Raw genomic sequence first — 23024 nt, 5'->3', positions numbered from 1 at the left:
CAAGTAAACAGTACATTACATGAATTATTGCTCAAAAGTGTGCATCAGTGCTGAAACTGTCACTGAGATACATGCTTAAGTATTCTTCTGTTTGACACCACAAAACTCACACCAGGAAACAACTGTGAATTAAATCGGACTAGTAGACACAGATATCTGCAGGAATTAGGGATGAATGTCGGAAGATATGTATTCTACATTGTTTTAAATCAGCAAAATATGTTATTAATGGTTGATTACCATAGTGTTGTTATGGATGGTAAGGAATAACTAGAAAGAAACCACTTTTAAATCATCTTTATTTGCATATTTAATTATGATTATAAAACATTTTAAGCTTTAATTTTGTTTAGTAGCAAACAGGAAATCAACAAGAATGTGCACAAAGTAATATATTACATATGGAGATAATTAGATTGTATACTTATTGTGGCATTATATTTCAGGAAAGCTTTACTCAAATCAGCAATAAAGTGTGATAGAAACTGGAATTCATCCACATTACAGAGATCATGAAATGACACCAGGGTAACTGAACTGCTTACATTTACATTGGGAGTAGCAATAACTAAAAAAGTAGCACTGTAAAGTTTGAGTTAACCAGTTTTATGCACAATTTTTTTCCCCCCAAATTGGTGTATACCAAAATAGCTTGCATCTATGAATCAAAATAGAGTATTTTATGTATGAAACAGATACATTTCAATGTTTGTCCTACAACTTTCATTCATTGCTCTAAGTATAAAAACCATGTAACACAAACTTTGTCCAGAGTTTCAAAGCATTTTTACTTCCTCACCACGTACACAATTGTATAAACACAGCCCAGTGCCATTTTTCATAACTTTGACTATTACTCACTTATCTCTTCCTTTTCATTTTCCCTCCTCCAACATGCTTCAAGTCTCCCTAACTAGCCATCACTTCCCATATAGTTACAGTAGCTAATAACTATAAGCATGATTTTTGTGTAGAAATTGAGGTTTATTGATCCATTTCCCCGGGATTTAGGCAGTTTGCTTTATCTGCAGAACAGCGGGCTCGTCTGTTTCCTCAATGTGCAACTCTATATTTGGCCCTATGTGTCTTACTTTGCCTTCTGATGGGACTTCAGGGTGAGTCTCCAGCAAAATATCAGCCTCCTCTGTGCTTTCTGCCTTCATCACAATGCCCCTGTTATTGCTACTTGCCATTGCCGATTCTGCCTCTTTCACTTCATCTTCTGCATCCTCCATCATCTCCTTAACCTCTTCAGTTGTCAAAACATTGGGGCCCAAGTGTACTTCAGGGAACTCGCTGTCTTCAGGAGAACCAGATGGGTCAGTTTCCATGGTAACAACTGCATCACTGGGGCTCTGTGGAGGAGTCTCCCCATTCCTCACCTTTTTCACCTTGAACGTCATAGGGGCTACTTTGAAGTTGGAGGACTTAGCTGACTGCGATTTCTGTTGATTTGGGGTGAGTGACTTCTTAATCTTCTCTCGTCTTTCTGGAGATACAATCTTTGTGCCAAACTTATTCATCCTTTTCTCAATGTTCTCACGGGAAAATGCTTTCTTGATACTATCAACTTTCTTCATGCTTGATCGCTTGATTTTTGCAGCCCTGGACTGTTCCAACTTTTCAGATCTTTCCCCATCATTGTCTTCACCTTCATGGATGTCTTCATCCGAGGACAGTTCCAGCGAAGGAAGACTATCTTCCACTGGCTTGTTCTCATCCACACCCTCCTCTGCTGCCACATCATCTTTTGGCTTATCAGCAAAAACTTTGGCTGGAATCTCTGTTTCCTCCTGCAATTATTCATTAAGCAGAAATTAACAGTTGCTCACACCACAGAACTTTAAAAACACAATTAAAGCTTTCCAAAAAAGAGCTACAGAGCAAGACTGCTCCTTCTTAGCTTTTAAAAAGTTTGCTTCTTAACTATATATTAATAGCTGAATGTTAGAAGTTCTGCATCAAAAAGGCAACTGAACAATCTAACTGATGCAACAGTAAACTGAGAAAACCGTTTTTTGATTGAGTGTGAAAACTTGAGTAAGGTTACTATAAATTTTATCTTAAGAACTAAAATTCACTGGAAATAAATCAGCAGGTTATGAGTTCAATGATCAGCACTTGGTAAAAATCTGAGGAACACAAAGCCTGGTTGGTCAACAGATTCAGAAAAACTCAGAATTGCTCCAAGATTGACAGATGGCATTCACTCTCATTTACTGTGATGACTCTAATTGAGATTTAGTTCTGTTGGCTTCATATGTATCTTTTGCCCTGATTCTCCTCTGGGCACACGTGCTTTGGGTTGAGGTTCTGGTCAATATTAGCCTAAGCAACCTAACAGTAACCCAAAAAGTTAAATATGGATTATTTACTTTCAAGCACTGGTGAATTTCCCAGAGAGTCTCATTCCAGGATCTGTAATCTTTCCCAATATGCCAAATGGCAAGACGGCAAGACCTGTCCTGCCAAAACTGAGAGCTGCAGTGCAACGACCGCACCACGTTAAAAAGAGTCCTCCTCACTGAGGATCTTACCAATCAAATCAATATACGAGTTGGAAGCCGCGTTGATGGAAAGCTGGGCTCGAAAGACATGTAAATGTCAATGCATATCGACTGCTAATCACTGTTAGAACGTATAACTTTTCCTCCAAGATCAAATCTGGTGAGTTCGAGAGAGAAATTCTCGAAGTCCAAGGAATTCAAAGCAAAATACTGCGACTGCTGTAAATATAAACGTGGCCCCACGATTACTTAAATGGGAAGGAATTCCCCGCGTTGTGACTCATTCCCCTACAATCTCACTCGAAATGGGTAATGCAAGCTTAAGCAGATGAAAGCTTCAAACCGATCAACCTCGCAACCCTCAAATTAATGCTACACGTTCGGAATGCGTTTGAGAAGCTGCGGTGAGGTGTTAAATTTCAGGCGGGACGATCGCGGACTTTACTGCTGTGCATTCCAACCCCATCCCACCCTTCCCGAAAATAAGCTGCTCCCGGGCCCAGTGAAGTGACTGCAGCTCCAGCACAAGAGGCGCACACAGCTGAGAGCGGGAGGATTCACTGCCAAACTCAGCCCAGCCCAACCCAACCCAACCCGTACCTGCTCACACACCAAACACAGAGATTCATCCGCCGTACAGCGACATGGAAAAGCCATCAGGATTCAAGAGGGTAGGGCGGGGACCAAGTCGATTATGCTATTAATATTTCAAACACATCACGGGGGAGCAGCCAAACTATTTGGGTCAGTCTTGCAAAACAGAACCCAACCAACTGCTTTTGAAACTAGCTGATCGAAAAGGGTTCAGAGAGCCAAATATGCAACGTACTGCACACGTTTAATCACTTGTAATCCTTTGTCCGAAAGGGTGCTTGTGCCCAGTCCAGATACAGTGGGTCTAAAAAAGGCTGGGTCGGGTGCAATTGCTAATTCCACTCCCAAGTGCAGGATCATTTTCTGAATTTGCCAATAAGCAGTAAGAGATTGCTGTGGTCAGGTACTGGTCAGCACTTTACCCTGAGGGTTTGTGACACACCCGTTTGCAGAGCAGCACCGCTCTGCGGGAAGGGCCAGTTTAACTTACCTGGAAGATCAGCACTCTGAAGTTGTTCTTCCTCAGGAGCTGCGCCTGGTTGCTCTCGAGCTTCTTGACCTGCACCGCCTGCTTGTCCAGGCGCTCCCGCATCTCCTGCACGTTGCTACTGACTTTCCTCGACTTGTCCAGCAGCTTGTTAACGGTGTTGCTGGTGGTGGTGTGACTCTTGGAGAGTTTGGTGATGTCGCTCTGGATGCCCCTGACCGAGCTCTCCACCCCGATCTGACGATGCTCCATCTTCCTCTGGTTGTCCTGCACCGTGTCCAGCATGTTCACCAGCTTGTCGAGCAGAGCCAGCACCGTGATCGCGTTAACCTGCGAGCCGTCCATCAGCGAGCCTCCGGCCGGGGCCGGAGCCGGGCTCGGGGGCGGGCTGGATTCCACACTCGGGCCGGCCTCCGGGCTGCCCTGCACGGCCTGCCCGCTGCTTTTCTCCGCTTGCACTCCGTCTTCTCCCATCTCCCCTGCAACTCGATCTCGGCGCTGCAGCCGGGAGACAGTTGCAAACTGCAAAGACTAAAGCTCACACCCCTCCCTCCTTCTTTCAGACCGGTTCCCTCCTCCTTGCCTTGGGGCTGTTTATTGTAACTTCTCTCCACCGCCTGCCTGCGGCGATCCAGTTACGGAAAACTCCCAAGGTCCAGTGCTATACGTGTCCGCCCAGTAAAACTTGTGCCTTGCTACAGGCGGGGTTTGGGCTCCCTTGGAAATTACTTTTTTCCATAAATGCCATAACATTTTGCAAAACGTCCGGATCCTGTTAAAGCAAATCAAAAGGAGCCTGGCCCCCTGCCCACTGTTGCAATTGGGTGAAGGGGGCGGGGAGGAAGGGTCGATGTGACGGGTGCGGTTTTCCTGGACGTTTGCTGCTATGTTCTAAAGTTGTGCAAATGTAGCTGTGCAGCGGTCGTTCCTCATAGGAACACCACTGACCTTTATACACACTGCACAAACAGACTTTAAAATAAGCCATTTGTAATGCATTAGCAGCTGTTTACTTGAGATCACGTCTTTAAAAAAAAAAGTTGCTTACAATCTTAAGTGTAAACTTAAAATAAATCTTGGGAATCGCTGTATTTCTTTTTGTTTCGAAACTGCCGAGAACTTCCCAGCCCTGGCTTGGGGAAGGTTAGACCGAGACAACTTTAGTAGGAGCGAAGGTTTTCCTGCAGGTGGCAGTAAAGTTCTTGCACTTGAATCCACGGAATGTGAAGGAGGGGCTAGGGATATTTAGCTTGTGATGTAAAGTGCTCAGGATAGTTTACCAAAGTACCTTTAGTTTTCAGCACCCCGTGCTCTGCAACAATGTACAATCAGGCGCGCACCTTGCGAGTCATGTTCAGCAATCACTGTTAATATAAATACATTTTTACACCACAGCAACAACCTACGACTTTAGATCCGGCAACACATATCCTTCCACGTAGTTGAGAGAAAGTCCCACGTCCTCATCTTTGCCATATACTGTATTCCACATGCTAATACAACACACGCACACACACCAACCTAGGCTAGAAACCAGGACAGCAAAAAAAGTAAACATATGCTGAAATTATTCAACTCAGGCAGCATCTGTGGAGAGAGATAAACAGTCAACTTTCTTTTACTTGGTTAAAAATGATAAGGTTACTAACCTCGAGTCATCCTTAAAGGCCCTAGAAGCAGTAACTCTAATTATTTCTCCACAAAGTCTGCCCAATGGATTTTTACAGGAACTTTGTCTTGATTTCACAAGTCAATGTTGCACTGAATCTAAATTTTCAACAGGTCAGGGAGTATCTGTAGAAAGAGGGAACTGGGTAACTTTGCTAATGCAATCTTTCACTGCTCATATCATTAATGAATAGCCTTACACCACCCCCCCGCCAAAGGGTATAAGCGGCCATTATTCATGAAGTGTCAATGGGTAGACCGTCAGAGGGGTTCTTGGTGAAGGAAGCGGTGAACTACATCCGCCAGTTAATCGCCTTGAGTTTCAAACTGGAAATTAACGCCATCTAGTTTCTCACAGTGCGTGAGGGAATTATGAACTGCATACAAGGAATGAGATTGGCTAATAATAAGACATAATTAATGCAAATACAGAAGGAGCTCGCTCACTGCTCACTAATGAGGTTTTTACCTAACTTTTTCTTAACGTTGAAAAAACTTTTTTTTCATTCTCACCTTATTTTACCACATTTCTTGCTGTTGAGCCACCTTTTCGAGGACTGCGAAAATTCCCAGGAATATTTGGCAATCATTCAGCTCTATGACTCTTAGTCTGAATTTGGCTTTGCTGGCATCGGTTGGAGAAGGGGAGGGGAGGTTTTATTAATAGGAGAAAGTTAGGACTGTAGATGCTGGAGATAAGAGTCGAGAGTGTGGTGGTCCTCAGGTTTCGTTAGTAGCCACTTTCAACTGGTAGAGTCGAAAAGTGTGATGCTAGAAAAGCACAGCACGTCAGGGAAGCAGGAGAGTCGACGTTTTGGGCAAAAGCCCTTCATTAGGAAGCATTAGTCTATATCCCGCTCCGACGTACGTGCAAGTGTTTAAAAATGTGCATTTCACTATGTTTACACAACTGATTTCAGTGTGTTAACGGAAAGTAAGCAAACAGAGATATGCAAAGTTCTCTTTACCAGTTCATGTGCTTGACTGATTAATCACTTAAAGCTAAACACTGCAGTTACCTCCTTTGCTCGACGAACTGTTCTTGACACATTTTGAGCCACACAAACATATCTTTGAGGAACACAAATTTTTAACAGTGATGAGGGTCTTTTAAGGTGATTTGTCAAGTTTTGCTTTTTTTAAATCAACGATCAGGTGTTAAGATAGATTAGTGGCTCAGTGGTTAGCACTGCTGCCTCACAGCACCAGGGACCCGGGTTCGATTCCAGCCTCGGGCTACTGTGTGGAGTTTGCACATTCTTCCCGTGTCTGCGTGTGTTATCCTCCGGGTGCTCCGGTTTCTTCCCACAGTCCAAAGATGTGCAGGTTAGGTGAATTGGCCATGCTAAATTGCCCATAGTGTTAGGTGCATTAGTCAGAAGGAAATGGGTCTGTGTGGGTTACTCTTCAAAGGGTCGGTTTGGGCTTGTTAGGCCGAAGGGCCTGTTTCCACACTGTGGGGAATCTAATCTAATAACTAATAAAGCTCTAACCAACAGTGAATGAAGGCTTTCTCAACCAATGGCATTTATACAGCCACCATGCTTGTTTAATTCCATCTGCCTGCTTGCCCCAAGTGTCTCAGTTGTGTGGCTTTGTATGCTTGTGTTATTGGTGGTATGATTGGTTGTCTGCCTGTGCCATTTGTTGCATGTTATAGAGTTATAGAGATGTACAGCATGGACACAGACCCTTCGGTCCAAACCGTCCATGCCTACCAGATATCCCAACCCAATCTAGTCCCACATGCCAGCACCCGGTCAATATCCCTTCAAACCCTTCCTATTCATATACCCATCCAAATGCCTTTTAAATGTTGCAATTGTACCAGCCTCCACCAATTCCTCTGGCAGCTCATTCCATACACGTACCACCCTCTGCGTGAAAAAGTTGCCCCATAGCTCCCTTTTATATCTTTCGCCTCTCACCCTAAATCTATGCCCTCTAGTTCTGGACTTCCTGACCCCAGGGAAAAGACTTTCTCTATTTATCCTATTCATGCCCCTCATAATTTTGTAAACCTCTATAAGGTCACCCCTCAACCTCCGATGCTCCAGGGAAAACAGCCCCAGCCTGTTCAGCCTCTCCCTGTAGCTCAAATCCTCCAATGCTGGCAACATCCTTATAAATCTTTTCTGAACCTTGTAAATCTTTTCAAGTTTCACAACATCTTTCAGATAGGAAGGAGACCAGAATTGCACACAATATTCCAACAGTGGCCTAACCAATGTCCTGTACAGCCACAACATGACCCCCCAACTCCTGTGCTCAATACTCTGACCAATAAAAGAAAGCATATCAAACGCCTTCTTCACTATCCTATCTACCTGCGACATGTGTGTGTGTATATGTCTATTACTTGTCATTGTCCATGGTCTGCTTGTCACTGACTTTCTTTAGTTTGTGTATTTGGCTGTTTGTCCTGATTTTGGGCCTACTTGTCCCTGATCGTATTTTTTGTGTGTCTGACTCTTCTGGACTGTGCATGTCTGCCTGTCACTATTTGCATGTGGGTGTGGTTCCACCTGCTCCTGGAACCAAGCTTGTTTCTTCCTAATTAGGTGTGTGTGTTTGAATGTTTACCTGGTTGTCCCTGATCCTTGTGTGCATACCATCTGCCTTAATTGTGGGTAGAATCTATTGAAGCACCCAAGAGAGGAAAATGAGGCAGATACTTAATTATGCAGGAGGTGAAATGTCAAATTCCTGATGCCATATGGAAGTTGGGAATTGATTTGATGACAGATCAAAGACTGATCATGATTCCCAATAGCAAACAGCAGGTACCTATTTTTAATGCATTAAAACAATGTTGACCAATGTAGATTGTACCCTTTGTGATTAAGTCAGTAGCAAATGAGAATTACATGTCTTCAGATTCATGACTGGTTAATTGGTGTGCAGCAAGCAATTTAGAAAGAGAAGTGAATTTGGAAAGAAAAGTTCTTTTACTTATGAGGAGAACTTTACTGGATTGGAGGGAAGAAGTGCAGGTGGCAATGTCCAGGTCGTTTGGACATGGCTGTCCATGGGAGAGAAGTTGGGTTGTGGTGGGAAAAGAGAGGGAGCTGGATGATTCAGCGAAGTTAAATCACTCCCAAATGCAGATAGAAGATCTGGCCAATGGTGTGCTAGGAGAAATAACCAAGAACAGCTCAAGGTAAGATCGGGAGGATTGTGGATGTGTATTGACAAGAAGGAAGTGAGGACGGCAGATGCTCCAAATCAAGTTAGGTACCAGGGATGGATGGCAGCTCTAGGTTGATATTTGATCCATGGTGATGGTAGATGGCTTGAGGGTCACAGATGGCAGGGCTAGGTTTGATGGAAGGCTGGTCAAAGGTGACAGTTGGATGGCACATGGTGATGGCTTGCAGTTTCATGAATTGAAGTTTGGCAAGTTGGGAGCTGTTCAAGTTCAAAACCCATCTGTCAGATAACAGAATGGTACTGCTGGTTTGGAGGGCATGGGTGCCTACCCAGTTGCTATTTAATTATGGCTTGAGGACTTTTGATCACTATGAAATAATGGCATCATTGGTGATTTCCTGCCTACTACTGCTGTACAATTAAGCTGGGCTTCATCACAGTACATAGCTAATTGGCTGTCCATGTGATTTACATGGGGCCTTCCATCCTGCCTCCAAGCAGGAATTCCACTTACCTCAAGCTCTGCCTTCGGGACTCTTGACACTATAAGAGTATTCTGCCCTGTGCATGCACACGTGAATGTGCATCGACCTATCATTGTTCCTGAATGTGTTCTAGCCCTGTGTAGGTCAACTGGGACTTGAAGAACTTCACCTCCATTTTAGTTTCATTAGAGCAATAGAGAAAAGGGAAATTAATTTGTTTAAGTGACAGACACATATAATCAATGGAGGGAAAACATAGTGAATTAATGTGTGTGTGTAGAGAGAGATTTTTATGATAAGAAGAAGTCTAGACACTGATGGAATTGCTATTTCTTTATTTTACTGAAACCAATAATTAATGTAGATATAAACTCATGAGTACCAGTTGTAGTCTGATACTGTTCCTAAATTATAATATTAATTATCTAAGAGCTTAGACAGTGACAACTGGAAGGTTATTTGATCATGCTTGGGAGGCAGTGTACTGAGCCCACTGCTATCTTCATTAATGTTGTCTTTGTCATCAATATTGACTTTACACAACTGCCTCCCAGCAATAGCTGAAGAAAGTAACCAGGAGCAAAATTACAAGTCAATTTTCTCCTCCCTAACTTGGGAATGTGGATATCAATTGGAGCAGACACCTCATACCTCAAAAATATTTTATTCACCCAGTTGTAGCTCTTAAGCTCAGAATGGTTATGAACAATTACAGATGCAGAGATTGGAGGTTTGCAGAGTATGAAAGCAGGTTGGTAATTAATGAAAGCATTTCAGTTACAGACTTCAATTTTTTTATATGCAGTATGGGTTTTAATTTTAGCAATGAAATAACTTTTTGTTTGTATCTTTAGTTAACAAAAGGATGTTAATTATTAAGCAAAACAATATTGCAAGCATATCTTGTAATGCCCCATTGATGTGATAAAATTGCACAAGCAATAAAAACTGCCTGATCAAAAACATTGACTAGATATCATATAAAATACTTTGTGTAAAGGCTCTAAAAGAGGTATTTTTCTTGTGAACATATTATTCACTGTAGTAATACTAACTGTCACAAATTATGCTCATAGTAATGGACTGGACTTTGCTCTTAGTGGAGAAGAAGTACCATCAACCATTGATTTCAGTCTCTCTTGCCCACAGACTTTCAATGGGCTTTTGCACAACAGCCTTTATGAATGGTTCAAACACTTGTGTATCACCCCAATCAATCAGACTGAATGATCTTTAAGGAGCAATGCAAATTTTGAACAAGGAAATGTAAGTTAGAATAGCTCATTCAATGTCAAATCAATAACAACTTATTTTTATATAAAGTAGGAAATCTTGAGGGTTAGTAGGTAGTTCCAGATGTAAGAATCTCTCCAGGACTTGTTGACTATGGATAGCATTCATTGCATGGTTCAACTAATTGATAACCAGCCTGCTAATCCCTTCACCATTCCCTATTATTCCACAAAGGGGCAAAATGAGTGTGAAGATATAAAACAAAACAATTTATGTAGCATTTTTAACTTACTAGATATCCCAAAGCAAGTCACAAGTGCATCATAAAATAAAATATGTTACTAAGCCATTGGAAGATCAATTGGCCTGGAGTTTCTGATGGCCAGACAGTCATTATGTGAACTTAGGTGGGTGTTGGGTATGGGGACCCTATGGAATCTCCATCATAGCACACTGTGAAGGAATCGTCTGGGAAATTGAATTTTCCTCTGGGCAATTTCTCTACACCTGAAACCCATTAAAATCTAACCTTGGAGGGTTCTGATAAAATTAAATAAAAGTTACTCAGGCAAGGTTAGACTATTTAAATAGTTAAAAATCACACAACATCAGGTTATAGTCCAACATGTGTATTTGGAAGCACCAGCTTTCAGAACTCTGCTCCTTCAGTTGGCTGTCCTGGTTATAACCTGGTGCTGTGTGATTTTTAACTTTGTATATCCCAGTCAAACACCGACACCTCGAAATTGTGACTATTTAAATACATAGTCTAACTCCCGAGTAACTATTAAACTGATCCCATACTTACACACACACACACACACGCACAAACACACACCCAGCTACACCTCCCCAAAACTACTTAGAACATAGAACATAGAAAAATACAGCGCAGTACAGGCCCTTCGGCCCTCGATGTTGCGCCGACCAAAGCCTACCTAACCTACACTAGCCCAATAACCTCCATATGCTTATCCAATGCCCACTTGAATGACCATAAAGAGGGAGAGTCCACCACTGATACTGGCAGGGCATTCCATGAACTCACAACCCGCTGAGTAAAGAATCTACCCCTAACATCTGTCCTATACCAACCTCCCCTTAATTTAAAGCTGTGTCCCCTAGTAACAGCTGACTCTATACGCGGAAAAAGATTCTCACTGTCAACCCTATCTAAACCCCTAATCATCTTGTACACCTCTATCAAATCTCCCCTAAACCTTCTTTTCTCCAATGAGAACAGCCCCAAGTGCCTCAGCCTTTCCTCATACGATCTTCCTACCATGCCAGGCAACATCCTGGTAAACCTCCTCTGCACCTGTTCCAGTGCCTCCACATCCTTCCTATAGTATGGTGACCAAAACTGCACACAATACTCCAGATAAGGCCACACCAGAGTCTTATACAACTGCAACATGACCTCAGGACTCCGGGACTCAATTCCTCTACCAATAAAGCCCAGTACGCCATATGCCTTCTTCACAGTACTATTTACCTGGGTGGCAACTTTCTACTTAAATCTATCCATCTGGCAACCTATCCATGCAGCATCCTATCCCAGCACCCTGCCCACCTTCCTTTCCCTAGCAGTCCCTATATGCCCGACTAATCTGCCATCCTACCTCTGGCACCCCACACTCTTCGCAGCAGCCACCATTCTTACCAGGCATTTTATCTGATTGTGCACCCTACCACTTACCTTATGTATTTACTGTTTGACAGCAGCTGTCAAAGTGGTTGTTTATAGCTTTTGAAGTTCACAATACAACAACTGACTGCTGTGAAAAGGAGGCATGGTTTACCTTCCTCTGACAGTTCTGTGCTATGAAAGAACTGTCAGAATTGAAGTACGACTCTGCGTTTCTGAGGGAGCCTTGATTGGAATCTTCTCTTAGAAATGTGGAGCTCTCTTCTTTCACAAAAGGCCAGATGGGCAATCTGTGTGAGATTGCCACTTTCTGGAAAAAAAACTTGATCTTATGGCAGAGTCTTAAATGAGGGAAGGGAGGTAGAGAAATGCAGTTAAGGAATTCTAGAGGTTTGGGCTTACTTAGCTAAAGGCACAGCTACCAAAGGTGGAGGGATTTTAAAAATCAGTATGGTCAAATAATCAAAATTAGAGATAATCATATGATGTAGGACCAGAAATAGGCTGTTCAGTTAATTGAGTCCATTCCGTCATTCAGTGAGATTTTGGCTGATCTGGTAACCCTTAATTCCACTTTCCTGCCTAATCCCCACAGCCCTTGATTCCCTTAATAATTAGAAATCTATTAATCTTAGCCTTGAAGGTACTTAACAACCCAGCCTCAATAGTCCTCTGCAGTGAATAGTTCCTGATTCTTTACCCTTAAAAGAGAAAAAAAAGTCCTCATCTCTGATGGGCACCCCTGAGATTATGCCACTTGGTTCTAAATGTTTCCTCTCTGCATCTACCCTTTCAAGCTCCCCAAGAACCTTGAGTGTTTCAAAAAGATCTCTCATTCTTCTAAACTCCAGTATGTACAAACTCAAATCTCTGCTCATAAAGAAAATTCCTCCATATCCAAGGTCAACTTAATGAACCTTCTTTGGCCCATAATGCCAGTATATCTTTGCAAAGGGAACAATAACTGTTCACAGTATTCCAGTCTTAAATACTTTAGAATGTTGTTTGGCTTGAGATACAGAAGTATGTTGGTAGGGAAACTAATACAAAGTAGTAAGAAAATAAGAATTGTGATTTTCTTTTCAAGACATTGCTTGACTTGAAGTGAAAGTACATTAGCAAGCACAGTGGTGACAGAACAGGACTTGGCGTAAATTAAAACACAGCAGCAGAGCTTCAGGTGACCTCAAGTTAACATGGGGCAGATTATGAGAGACTACCCAGAAGTATGTTGGTATAGTCAAGAGGTAACAAGTGAGTGAATAATGATTTCAGTAGTGGATGGGTCAAGAAAGATACAAAAGTACAGAGGTGAAAATAGCAGGTAGATACACTTGCAGTGATTGTGCAAGTGTAATCAGAAGCTGAACTCAGGATGAAATACAGTATATCAGGTATATAAAATCAAATAGAGATAAAGAGAGTTGGGGAGAGAAGAAAATGTAATTTTTAAAAAGTAAATTAGAAACAATAATGATTAAAATCTTATGGAAAAAGAGCCCTCACTTGTTGAAAGCTAATTTTCAGGACCAGAGTGATGGTTTGACAATAATTAATATTTATCAGGTCGTTAAAAAAATTACATGTAGTGAAATGGAAAGCCCGAATATTTTGCTCAGAGAAATTAGTATACATCAGTCACACAAGTACAGGAACTTCATGTAATTCATTGTTCAGTCCCTTGGTGAGATACTTTCCAGTGAAAGCTACTACCTGATTTATTTTAGTGTTGTCATTAGCCTCACCATTATTTCTGCAGCAAAATCTGGAGCATAATTTTATGAGTAACCAAAAATGCTCAAATATTTATGTATCTATATATAGCAATATACATAAGATTTAAATGGTACACGCACATTTAAGTAAGAAAATAGAAAATGTGCTATAATGTCATTTTGTCCTGCTCTGATTCTCACATTGGAAAAAGAATGCTTTTTTCCTTTATAGAAAAGAGGAAATCTGATTAACACTTGACCCCATGTGTAATATATAAGAATTGTTCAGCATACACCAAAGTAAGTTATTTGTGTTTAAACTCTGCTTGCATTGTGCTTGATTTAAGGCAATTTAGTTGGCTGAATTTGTTCAGCAATTTATGTCTAATTCTAAATATACGATTCAGGTTTCCAACTTTTGGTTCTACTCAATTGCTTAGACAATGCATGGGGAGAGGGCATGGAATTGTTAAAGGGTACATAGTAACAGTAAACAGAGACAAATAAACAATTCAAAACTGCCTATTTGTGAAGTAATATTTTTATTTTTGTCATATTATTATGAAACGTTAGCACTGGAAATGTATATTTCAAATGAGGATCCATAACAGAGCAAAACAATGCCCTAACTATTCTTTGTCATTATCAAAAAGTACATGTGTGATCCTCTAGTTACTACCACTTTGGTCAATGCAACACATTTAATCATTGTTTTTGACAAAGGGTGACCTGTAACCAATTGGTAAAAGTTGCGTAAAATGTACGTTCTTCTGTTTATGTAAACGGTGCATTTTGAGTTAGCCTAGTGCAAAAGCACACACAATATAAAATAGGATACTTCACTAATTACACTGATCATAATTTATCTGTTTAAATTGAGACAGCCTTGTTGACTGATCCTTTTGTTATGGTGTGTTACACTGTCATGTATACAATACTACTGAATTCAGATAAATAGCATTGCCCTTATAAATGTATGGATTTTTTTAATACTCACTGGCCTTCGTAACAAGTGAGTAAAAAAAAATTATGATAAACCTCTGGTTAACTCATAGCTTCCCAAAATTAATTTTTAATTAACAGTATAGAATCTTATTTTCTCTACTTAACATAGGTAATATCTGACTGAGCATACAAATTACTTGCTTCTTAAAAAAAATTCAAAGCACATTTTCATCTTTAAAAAATTCAGAAACATCACAGAAGTATTTATTTTCCATTAGTCCAGCTTTATAGTACTTCATGTGCAAATTAAATCAATATTGTGATATAAATCGTTAACCATTTATTTTTATTACAGAAAAACACATCAAGACACTATATACTATTTGAAATATATTCAGACATAATCAAATATAACTGTAGTATATGTATTCATTGGTGTAGTATACCACAAATGCAAGGCAACATGTGTTGTTCCATTTTGTATGATAATAGTCCAAACTGTGTAATTATTTTTGCAGCTGTACAATCATGCTTTTTTTTAAATTAATCTTGTTGATGCTCTTGTTGTGTTGTCGGAACTGTAATGTGTTGCATTTTGCTTCTGTCTTTGAATTCTGTTGCCCCGGGGACATTTTCTGCAGATAAGAATAATATTACTAATTCACAGAAATGGAAGATTATCTTTTACTTCAAAGCAATTTATACATTTTTGCAACACAAGAATAAATGGCTAAGAACCCATGGTGTGTTATGAAAATAGTTGGAATGTTTTCATATAAAGACATTTGAAAATATATCAAAATTCACTGCGACATAATTTCCATTTTTATCAATCGATGCAGTTTAAATAGATAGAGAAGGAAATAACACCTGTTCAGCTAAATTAGTCATTTCAATAATTGGAACCTAAATGGAAAAAAAAGGCCTAAAATGTCATACACCTTTATAATTTCTGAGGAAATCAGTATCCTCTGGCAGCTTTCCCTACTGCTGATCCTTCATATAAGAGCCTCAATACTCAGTGTTGGCAATCAGATCATCACATCAAACATAAAACTTGCCACTATGCTCAAATAAAAATATTGCAAACACAATCACTACATAATGATGAAAAGGAAAACAAATTATTATGTTTAACATGAGCTGCATTTTTTCCAGTACAGAAGGCATAGCAAGGGAGCTTGACATCTTCCTATTACCATATCACCAGCAGCAGATCACCTAGGGGACTGCTAACTGAACACTTGCATGGCCAATTAAGGGTTACTTCCTGCACCAAAAGGTATTTCACCTTTGTCACTTCTGCCTGATGCCACAAGAGAGATTGTCAGGCGTCTATCCGTCCCCCCAGCAAGCACCAGAGCAGGGTCGCTCCTTGATGGATACTCCATGATCCATGGAGGGATCCTTTAGTATCAATGACTGTCTGCACATCAAGTGTTGCTGGTGCACCGGAGTCCCATTCCCCAAAACATGAATTGTCAGGTCCTGTTTGTCGAGACGTAGTTTTCCCAAACTAAATTCATCTCTATGAGGGCATCTTGCCATTATTGTACCATCCCCTAGGAGTTGCTGTCTCAGTGATAGCCATTGCTAGCAGTGATATTACTGAGGTCCTAGCTGGATGTAGATTTGCTCGCTGAGCTGGGAGGTTCATTTCCAGACATTTTGTCACCCTACTAGGTAACATCTTCAGTGGGACTCAGGCGAGGTCCTAGCTGTCTGACTGGGATAGCAGCCTTCTTTTTTTGGTGTGGAGGGGACAGGAATTGTTCTCAATTTGATGTGGAGTGGTCACAGGCAGTGTGTCCTCAGGATCTTGTCACATGCTAGAACTGAGTTGGGATTTGGAGATAGGACGTGGTCATCAGTTAAAAAAAAGGCCTATATGCATATTATGTTAGCAAGAAAGTAAATAACCAAAGTACATAATTACTTTTCTTCAATGAATGTCAAAACAGCCATTAAGTCAAAAATAGGAAAAACAAGTTCTATCACATGCTTCTTTGTGTGCATCAGAACCAGTTTCTGTTGCTATGCAAATACACTATAGTTCTAAAATAGATGTAGCTCTCAATAATTTATGCTTCATTAACTAAGTTCTCATTTCCACAATATTTTGGGCATTTTAATAAGAACAAACTTGCAAGAAGTCCCTAATTTTAGTCACTTAACTGTGAATAATCAAAAACTATGTATCTGCAGATCAGTCGTGTATGTTTGCATTCAAATCTGCCATTTTATTTCTTCATTCACAGAATGTGGTTATTATGAGCAAACCAACATTTATTGACCATTCCTAACTGTCCTTAAGAATGTGGTAGTGAGTGGCTTTCTTGAACTGCTGTATGAGGTACACCCAGTGCTTTTGGAGGGAGAATTCAAGGACCATGACAACATTTGGAAGACTGTATCAATGGAGCTTTGGCAAGTTATTGCAGTGCATCTTGTAATGCATTTGGTCTCCATGGTGCCTTTCCCATGCAATCATGCAGTATCAGTGTTGAAAGTGCTTGTTGTAGCCAAGGAGTTTACACCTCACTTCAAAGAAGGGGACCTGGAGACACTGATAGACTGGCTGGTGGAGAGGACGGCCGTGCTCTTTCCTGTAGACGATCAAAGGAAATCATTAGCACTTATGACATTTCATGAACCAATTTGGTGATCACATCATTGGCAAGTCTCCACAGTTAGTTGTGGAGGCATCTGCTCAGGTCCAGGCAGAAGATGACCGCATGGTTTGCCATTAATGATTTCTTGCAAATGCACAGTCACAGGAACTGCATGCATGGAGACACTCAATAAACTGGATTGAAAGACTGGATGAGTCCACCAACATTATCAGTACCTTGCAGCCTCTGGCACATGTGTGTGTATTGCTGTCTTCACACACAAGTTTCTAGTTACCATGGAAAGCTAGGTTGAGCAGAGTGTTCAATGCCTTCTTGAGATGCATGCAGATCTGCAAATCATCACTTTAGCCATTGATGTTCAGCATCAGCAGCAAGGCGAGAATTTGACGAGTTACCTTAACCTCATTCCAGGTGCCCCTCTTCACAATGAGGCAAGTTGGTGCCATTAAGTACCTGGATCAGGTAGGAACCACATGCAGATGGCCCAAAGGTTTCTTCTCCAGTTACCCCAAAGGGGCCAGGCCTCACCACCTCCTACTGCCCATGATCCCCAACCCTGTAGAAGATGCAGCTGAGGAGATTGTGCCTACAACTGGCCAGAATCCTCTCCACTGCTTTGGGAGACTTCTGCCCACAAAAGCCTCTGGAATTGTTTGCCCAAATAGTCCAGGTTAACAGGATCAATGGGGGAAAAGAAATGGAAGATTGGGGCAGGAGTAGGTATTTTGACCACTTGACCCTACTCTGCTATCCATTATGATCATGATTGATCATCAAGCTCAATGATGACACAGCAAACTCCTTCTATTCCAACTGCAGAATGCAGGATTTTGCCTGGATATACTGGGAGGGTAATGAAAAAAAGCACTGAGGCAATATAGGTGGTCCAAGTGACATATTACTGTAAATTTGCTTTCACTTCAATGGATATACACATGCTTTCAACTGTCACATATCTGATCAAGTGTTATTACAGTAGTAGGACCTGCTTATGTGACTACCAAGTCAGAGTTAAACAGTGTCTTCGTAAATCTGAAGGAGGGGAGAAGTTACATTGGGGTATTATTCATCATCAAGAAGTACCCTGGATTAGTCATAGAGCTGTACAGCATGAAAACAGACCCTTTGGTCCAACTCATCTATGCCAACCAGATATCTTAAATTAATCTAGTCCCTCTTGTCAGCATTTGGCCCATATCCCTCTAAACCTCTCCTATTCAGTTACTCATCCAGATACCTTTTTAAATGTTGTAATTGTATCAACCTCCACCACTTCCTCTGGCAGCTCATTAGATACATGCATGACACTGTGTGTGAAAAAGCTGCCCCTTAGGTCCTTTTTGAATTTTTCCCCTCTCACCTTAAACATATGCACTCTAGTTTTTGATTCCCCCACCCCAGGGAAAAGACCTTGTTTATTTACCCTATCGGTGCCCCTCATGATTTTACAAATCTCCATTAGGTCAACCCTCAGCCTCTGACACTCCAGGGAAAATAGCCCTAGCCTAATCAGCCTCTCTCTTTTGCTCACATCTTCCAACCCTGGCTACATTCTTATAAATTATTTTTGAACCCTTTCAAGTTTCACAACATCCATCTACAGCAGGGAGACCAGAAATGAACGTTGTATTCCAAAAGGGGCCTAAACAATGTTCTGTAAAGCTTGCAACCGGACCTCCCAACTCTTATAGTCAATACACTGACCAATAAAGGCAAGCATACCAAACGCTTTCTTTACTATCCTATCTACCTGCCACTCCACTTTCAAGGAGCCATGAACCTGCACTCCAAGGTCTCTTTGTTCAGTAACACTTCCCAGGCTTGATTTGCCTTTCCAAAATGCAGCACCTCACATTTACCTAAATTAAACTCCATCTGCCACTCTCGGCCGATTGGCCCATCTGATCAAGGTCCTGTTGAACTCTGAGGTCATCTTCACTGTCCACTACGCCACCGATTTTAGCGTCATCTGCAAACTTACTAACCATACCTCCTACGTTCACATCCAAATCATTTATATAAATGATGCAAAGCAGTGGACCCAGAACCGATCCTTGTGACATTTCGCTGGTCACAGGCCTCCAGTCTGAAAAACAATCCTCCACTACCACCCTCGGTCACCTACCTTTGAGCCAATTCTGTATCCAAATGGCTAGTTCTCCCTGTATTCCATGTGATTTAACCTTGCTGACCAGTCTACCATGTGGAATTTTGTCAAATGCCTTACTGATGTCCATATAGATCACATTGACTACTCTGCCTTTATCAATCCTCCAGTCAACTTTTGAAAGTTCTTGCCTAATACCGTCAAAATTGGCCTTCTTCCAGTTTTGAACTTTAACTTTTAGATCCAGTCCAACCTTTTCCATCACTATTTTAAAACTAATAGAATTAGGATCAATGGCACCAAAGTGCTCCCCAACTGACACCTCAGTCACTCGCCCTGCCTTATTTCCCAACAGAAAGTCAATTTTTCCTCCTCTAGTGTGTACATTCACAATTTTCTTGTACACACTTAGCAAATTTCACTGCATCCAAACTCTTAATACTATGGCAGTCCCAATGTATATTTTTAAGTTAAAATCTTCTACCATTACAACTATATTATTCTTACAGATAACCGAGATAACAAATTTGCTTCTCAATTTCCTGCTGAGTATTGGGAACATCTATAGCACAATCCCAATAAGGTAATCATCCCTTTTGCCTTTCTCAGTTCCGCCCAAATAACTTCCCTGGATGTACTCCTAGGAGTATCCTCCCCAAGTACAGCTGTAATGTTATCCCTGAATAAAAACATTAAGCTGCCTGTCCTGTCCATCCTTGAGTCAGATCTCTGTTATCTCTATGACATCCCAGTTCCATGTTCCCAATCATGCCCTGAGTTCAACTGCCTTATGTGTTAGGCCTCTTCCATTGAAATAAATGAAGTTTAATTTATCAGTCCTACCTTGTTCTGTGCTATGTTCCTGCCTGCCCTGATGGCTTGACTTGCTCCTTTTTCCAAGTGCACCAGTCTCAGACTAATCTCTTTTCTCACTATCTGTCTGGATGCACCTAATAACTTAAATCCTTCCGAGCAGCTCCAGCAAATCTCCCTGCCAGTATATTTGTCACGTGCAATCTGTCCTCCTTATACAGGCCACTTCTACCCCAGAACAGATTCCAATGATTCACAAATGTGAATGCTTCTCCCTTGCATAAATTCCTCAGCCACGCATTTATCTGTTCTCACTAACTTGTGGCACCAGGGGTAATCCAGATATTACTACCCTCAAGGACCGACAAGAATTGAATGAAACCCTAGAAGAGTATAAAGGCAGTAGATGTGCAAATCAGGAGGAAAAGAAGGGGACATGAGATAGCTTTGGGTTAAGGAGAATCCAAAGGGATTCTAAAAATACATTAAGGACAAAAGAGTAACTTGGGAGAAAATAGGGCCCCTTAAACAGCAGCGAGGCCACTTATGTGTGTAACTGCAGGAGATGGGGGAGATACTAAACGAGTATTTTGCATCAGTGTTTACTGTGGAGAAGGATATGGAAGCTAGAGAACTTTGGGAAATAAATAGCAACATTACAAAAAATGTCCATATTTCAGAGGAGGAAGTGCTGGACATCTTAAAATGTATAAACGTGGATAAATCCCTTGGACCTGATCAGGTGTACCTTAGAACTCTGTGACAAGCTAGGGAAGTGATTAATGGGCACCTTGCTAGGATATCTGTATAATTAATAGCCACAGGTGAGGTGCCAGAAGACTGGAGGTTGGCTAAAATGATGCCACTATTTAAGAAAGGTGGTAAGGCAAAGCCAGGGACCTAGAAACTGGTGAGCCTAACATCAGTGGTGGACAAGTTATTGGAGGGATTCCTGAGGGACAGGATTTACACGTATTTGAAAAAGCAAGGACTGATTAGGGATAGTCAACAAGATTTTGTGCATAGGAAATCATGTCTCACTTTGCAACAGATGTTAGGCATTGTTCATTCATGTATTCATCCGTGCAGTCACGACTTAGCACTTTAATGAGACGATCATGAAGGCCAAAGGCAATATGAAACACCTTGTATTAGGGCTTTGCCTGCACTCACTTTTTAAAAATCTGTTTAGGCTCATTTTGAATTTTTAATCTATGTTTGCATTATTAATTTTTCTTGCAGTTAGTAACTAATAAATGCACTTCTTTGTTAATTCGAGAAAACCTGGTTGAATTATTTTTTTCTCTCCTGGGATGTGGGCATCATTGGCTGGCCAGCATTTATTACCCATCCTTGGTAGCCCTTGAGAAAATGGTGGCAAACTGCCTTCTTGAATCACTGCAGTCTATGTGCTATAGGTCAACTCACAGTGCTTTGGGAGTGAATTCCAGGATTTTGACCGAGCGACAGTGATGGAACTACAATACATTTCCAAGTCTGGATGGTGCATGGCTTGGAGGGGAATTTGCAGGGAGTGGTGTTCCCATGTTCTTCTAGATGCAAATGGTCATGAGTTTGGAAGGTGCTATTTAAAGATCTTTGAATTTTTGCAGTGCATCTTGTAGATGGAAGACTGTTGCTAACGAGCATTGATGGTGGCCCGAGTAGATGTTTGACGATGTGGTGCCAGTCAATTGGCTTGCATTTTCCTGGATGGTATCGAGTTTGTTGAGTGTTGGAGCTGCACTCATTCAGGCAAGTGGGGAATATTCCATCATTCTCCTGACTTATGCCTTGCAAATGGTGGACAGGCAAATGGTGGAAGTCAGCATGCGAGTTATTCGCTAAGTATTCCTAGACTCTGATCTGTTCTTACAGGCAATGTATGTATACCGTGAGTTCACTTGAGCTTCTGGTCAATGGTAATTCCCAGGCTGTTGATAGTTCCTTTAAAAGCAAACTTCCTTTAGACTGGGAGAAAGGGAAGGGATCCTTTCTAAATTAGCCTTGTGTCTAACTGACAGGGGACACATGAATAAAAAGGGAAGCTAGTTCATCCCTCCTCACCTAGGAGCTGAATGATTTGTCTAGAACTGTAACAGATTGGGAAACCTCACCTGGAGACTAGTTGTAACACACCAAGTTCCTGACTGACCAGGACTAACCCCTTGGACTGGGATCAGGTGATGCTCTTGACTGAGTATTGCAGCAACTCCTGCCTGACTGTAGACCCCTTCACTTTTCTAACGTCTGGTCTCTCCCTTTGACTTCTAGTCATGGCAATTTGGTTAAAGTGAGTTTTGAGAAGATTTGTAGCTCAGGTTGAGGTTTTGGATGTAGGTTTGCTCGCTGAGCTGGAAGGCTCATTTCCAGACGTTTTGCTACCCTACTAGGTAACATCTTCAGTGGGCCTCAGGCAAAGCAATGCTGAAAATTCCTGCTTTCTATTTATATGTTTGGGTTTCTTTGGGTTGGTGGTGATTTACTGTGGTGATGTTATTTCCTGTGGTGAAGTCACTTCATGTTCCTTTTCTCAGGGGGTGGTAGATGGGGTCTAACTTGATGTGTTTGTTGATAGAGTTCCGGTTGGAATGCCATGCTTCCAGGAACTCTCATGTGAGTCTTTGTTTGGCTTGTCCTAGGATGGATATGTTATCCCAGTCGAAGTGGTGTCCTTCCTCACCCGTATATGAGGACACTAGTGAGAGAGGGTCATGTCTTTTTGTGGCTAGTTAGTGTTCATGTATCCTGGTGGCTAGTTTTCTGCTTGTTTATCCAATGTAGTGTTTGTTATAGTCCTTGCGCGGTATTTTGTAAATTACATTAGTTTTGCTTGTTGTCTGTATCGGATCTTTCAAATTCATTAGCTGCTGTTTTAGTGTGTTGGTGGGTTTGTGGGCTACCATGATGCCAAGGGGTCTGAGTAGTCTGGCAATCATTTCCGAGATGTCTTTGATGTAGGGGAGAAGCATATGCAGTTTGTTTGCCACTCTAACCCATATGCTATAGGTGTACAGAGCAAATTACTGCAGATACTGG

General features: G+C 41.3%; 2 protein-coding genes across 2 annotated transcripts in view; both read right to left on the bottom strand.

The window, feature by feature from the left end:
- Positions 1-282: 282 nt before the first annotated feature.
- On the bottom strand, positions 283-4400 carry LOC140482060 (caveolae-associated protein 2-like). Its single transcript, XM_072578965.1, has 2 exons — positions 3592-4400; positions 283-1793 (listed from the first exon to the last, which is right to left on the bottom strand). The coding sequence occupies exons 1-2, from the start codon at positions 4060-4062 to the stop codon at positions 1008-1010; spliced, it is 1257 nt and encodes a 418-aa protein (XP_072435066.1). The 5' UTR covers positions 4063-4400; the 3' UTR covers positions 283-1007.
- Positions 4401-14012: 9612 nt separating this feature from the next.
- Positions 14013-23024, bottom strand: part of LOC140482061 (tomoregulin-2-like) — a 95584-nt gene continuing 86572 nt past the window's right edge. The window contains exon 10 of the mRNA XM_072578966.1: positions 14013-15067. Coding sequence (XP_072435067.1) covers positions 14971-15067 — 97 coding nt within the window. The 3' untranslated portion in view covers positions 14013-14970. The remainder of the gene's footprint in view (positions 15068-23024) is intronic.

Source organism: Chiloscyllium punctatum, chromosome 10 (assembly GCF_047496795.1).
Source record: "Chiloscyllium punctatum isolate Juve2018m chromosome 10, sChiPun1.3, whole genome shotgun sequence".
NCBI lineage: Eukaryota > Metazoa > Chordata > Chondrichthyes > Orectolobiformes > Hemiscylliidae > Chiloscyllium > Chiloscyllium punctatum.
This window is presented reverse-complemented; position numbering and strand designations above follow the sequence as displayed.

Coding starts and splice junctions, on each gene's coding strand:
- LOC140482060 (XM_072578965.1), bottom strand. CDS start 4,062: ATGGGAGAAGACGGAGTGCAAGCGGAGAAAAGCAGCGGGCAGGCCGTG. Junction 1,794..3,591: donor TCAGAGTGCTGATCTTCCAG/GTAAGTTAAACT, acceptor GAATAATTGCAG/GAGGAAACAGAGATTCCAGC.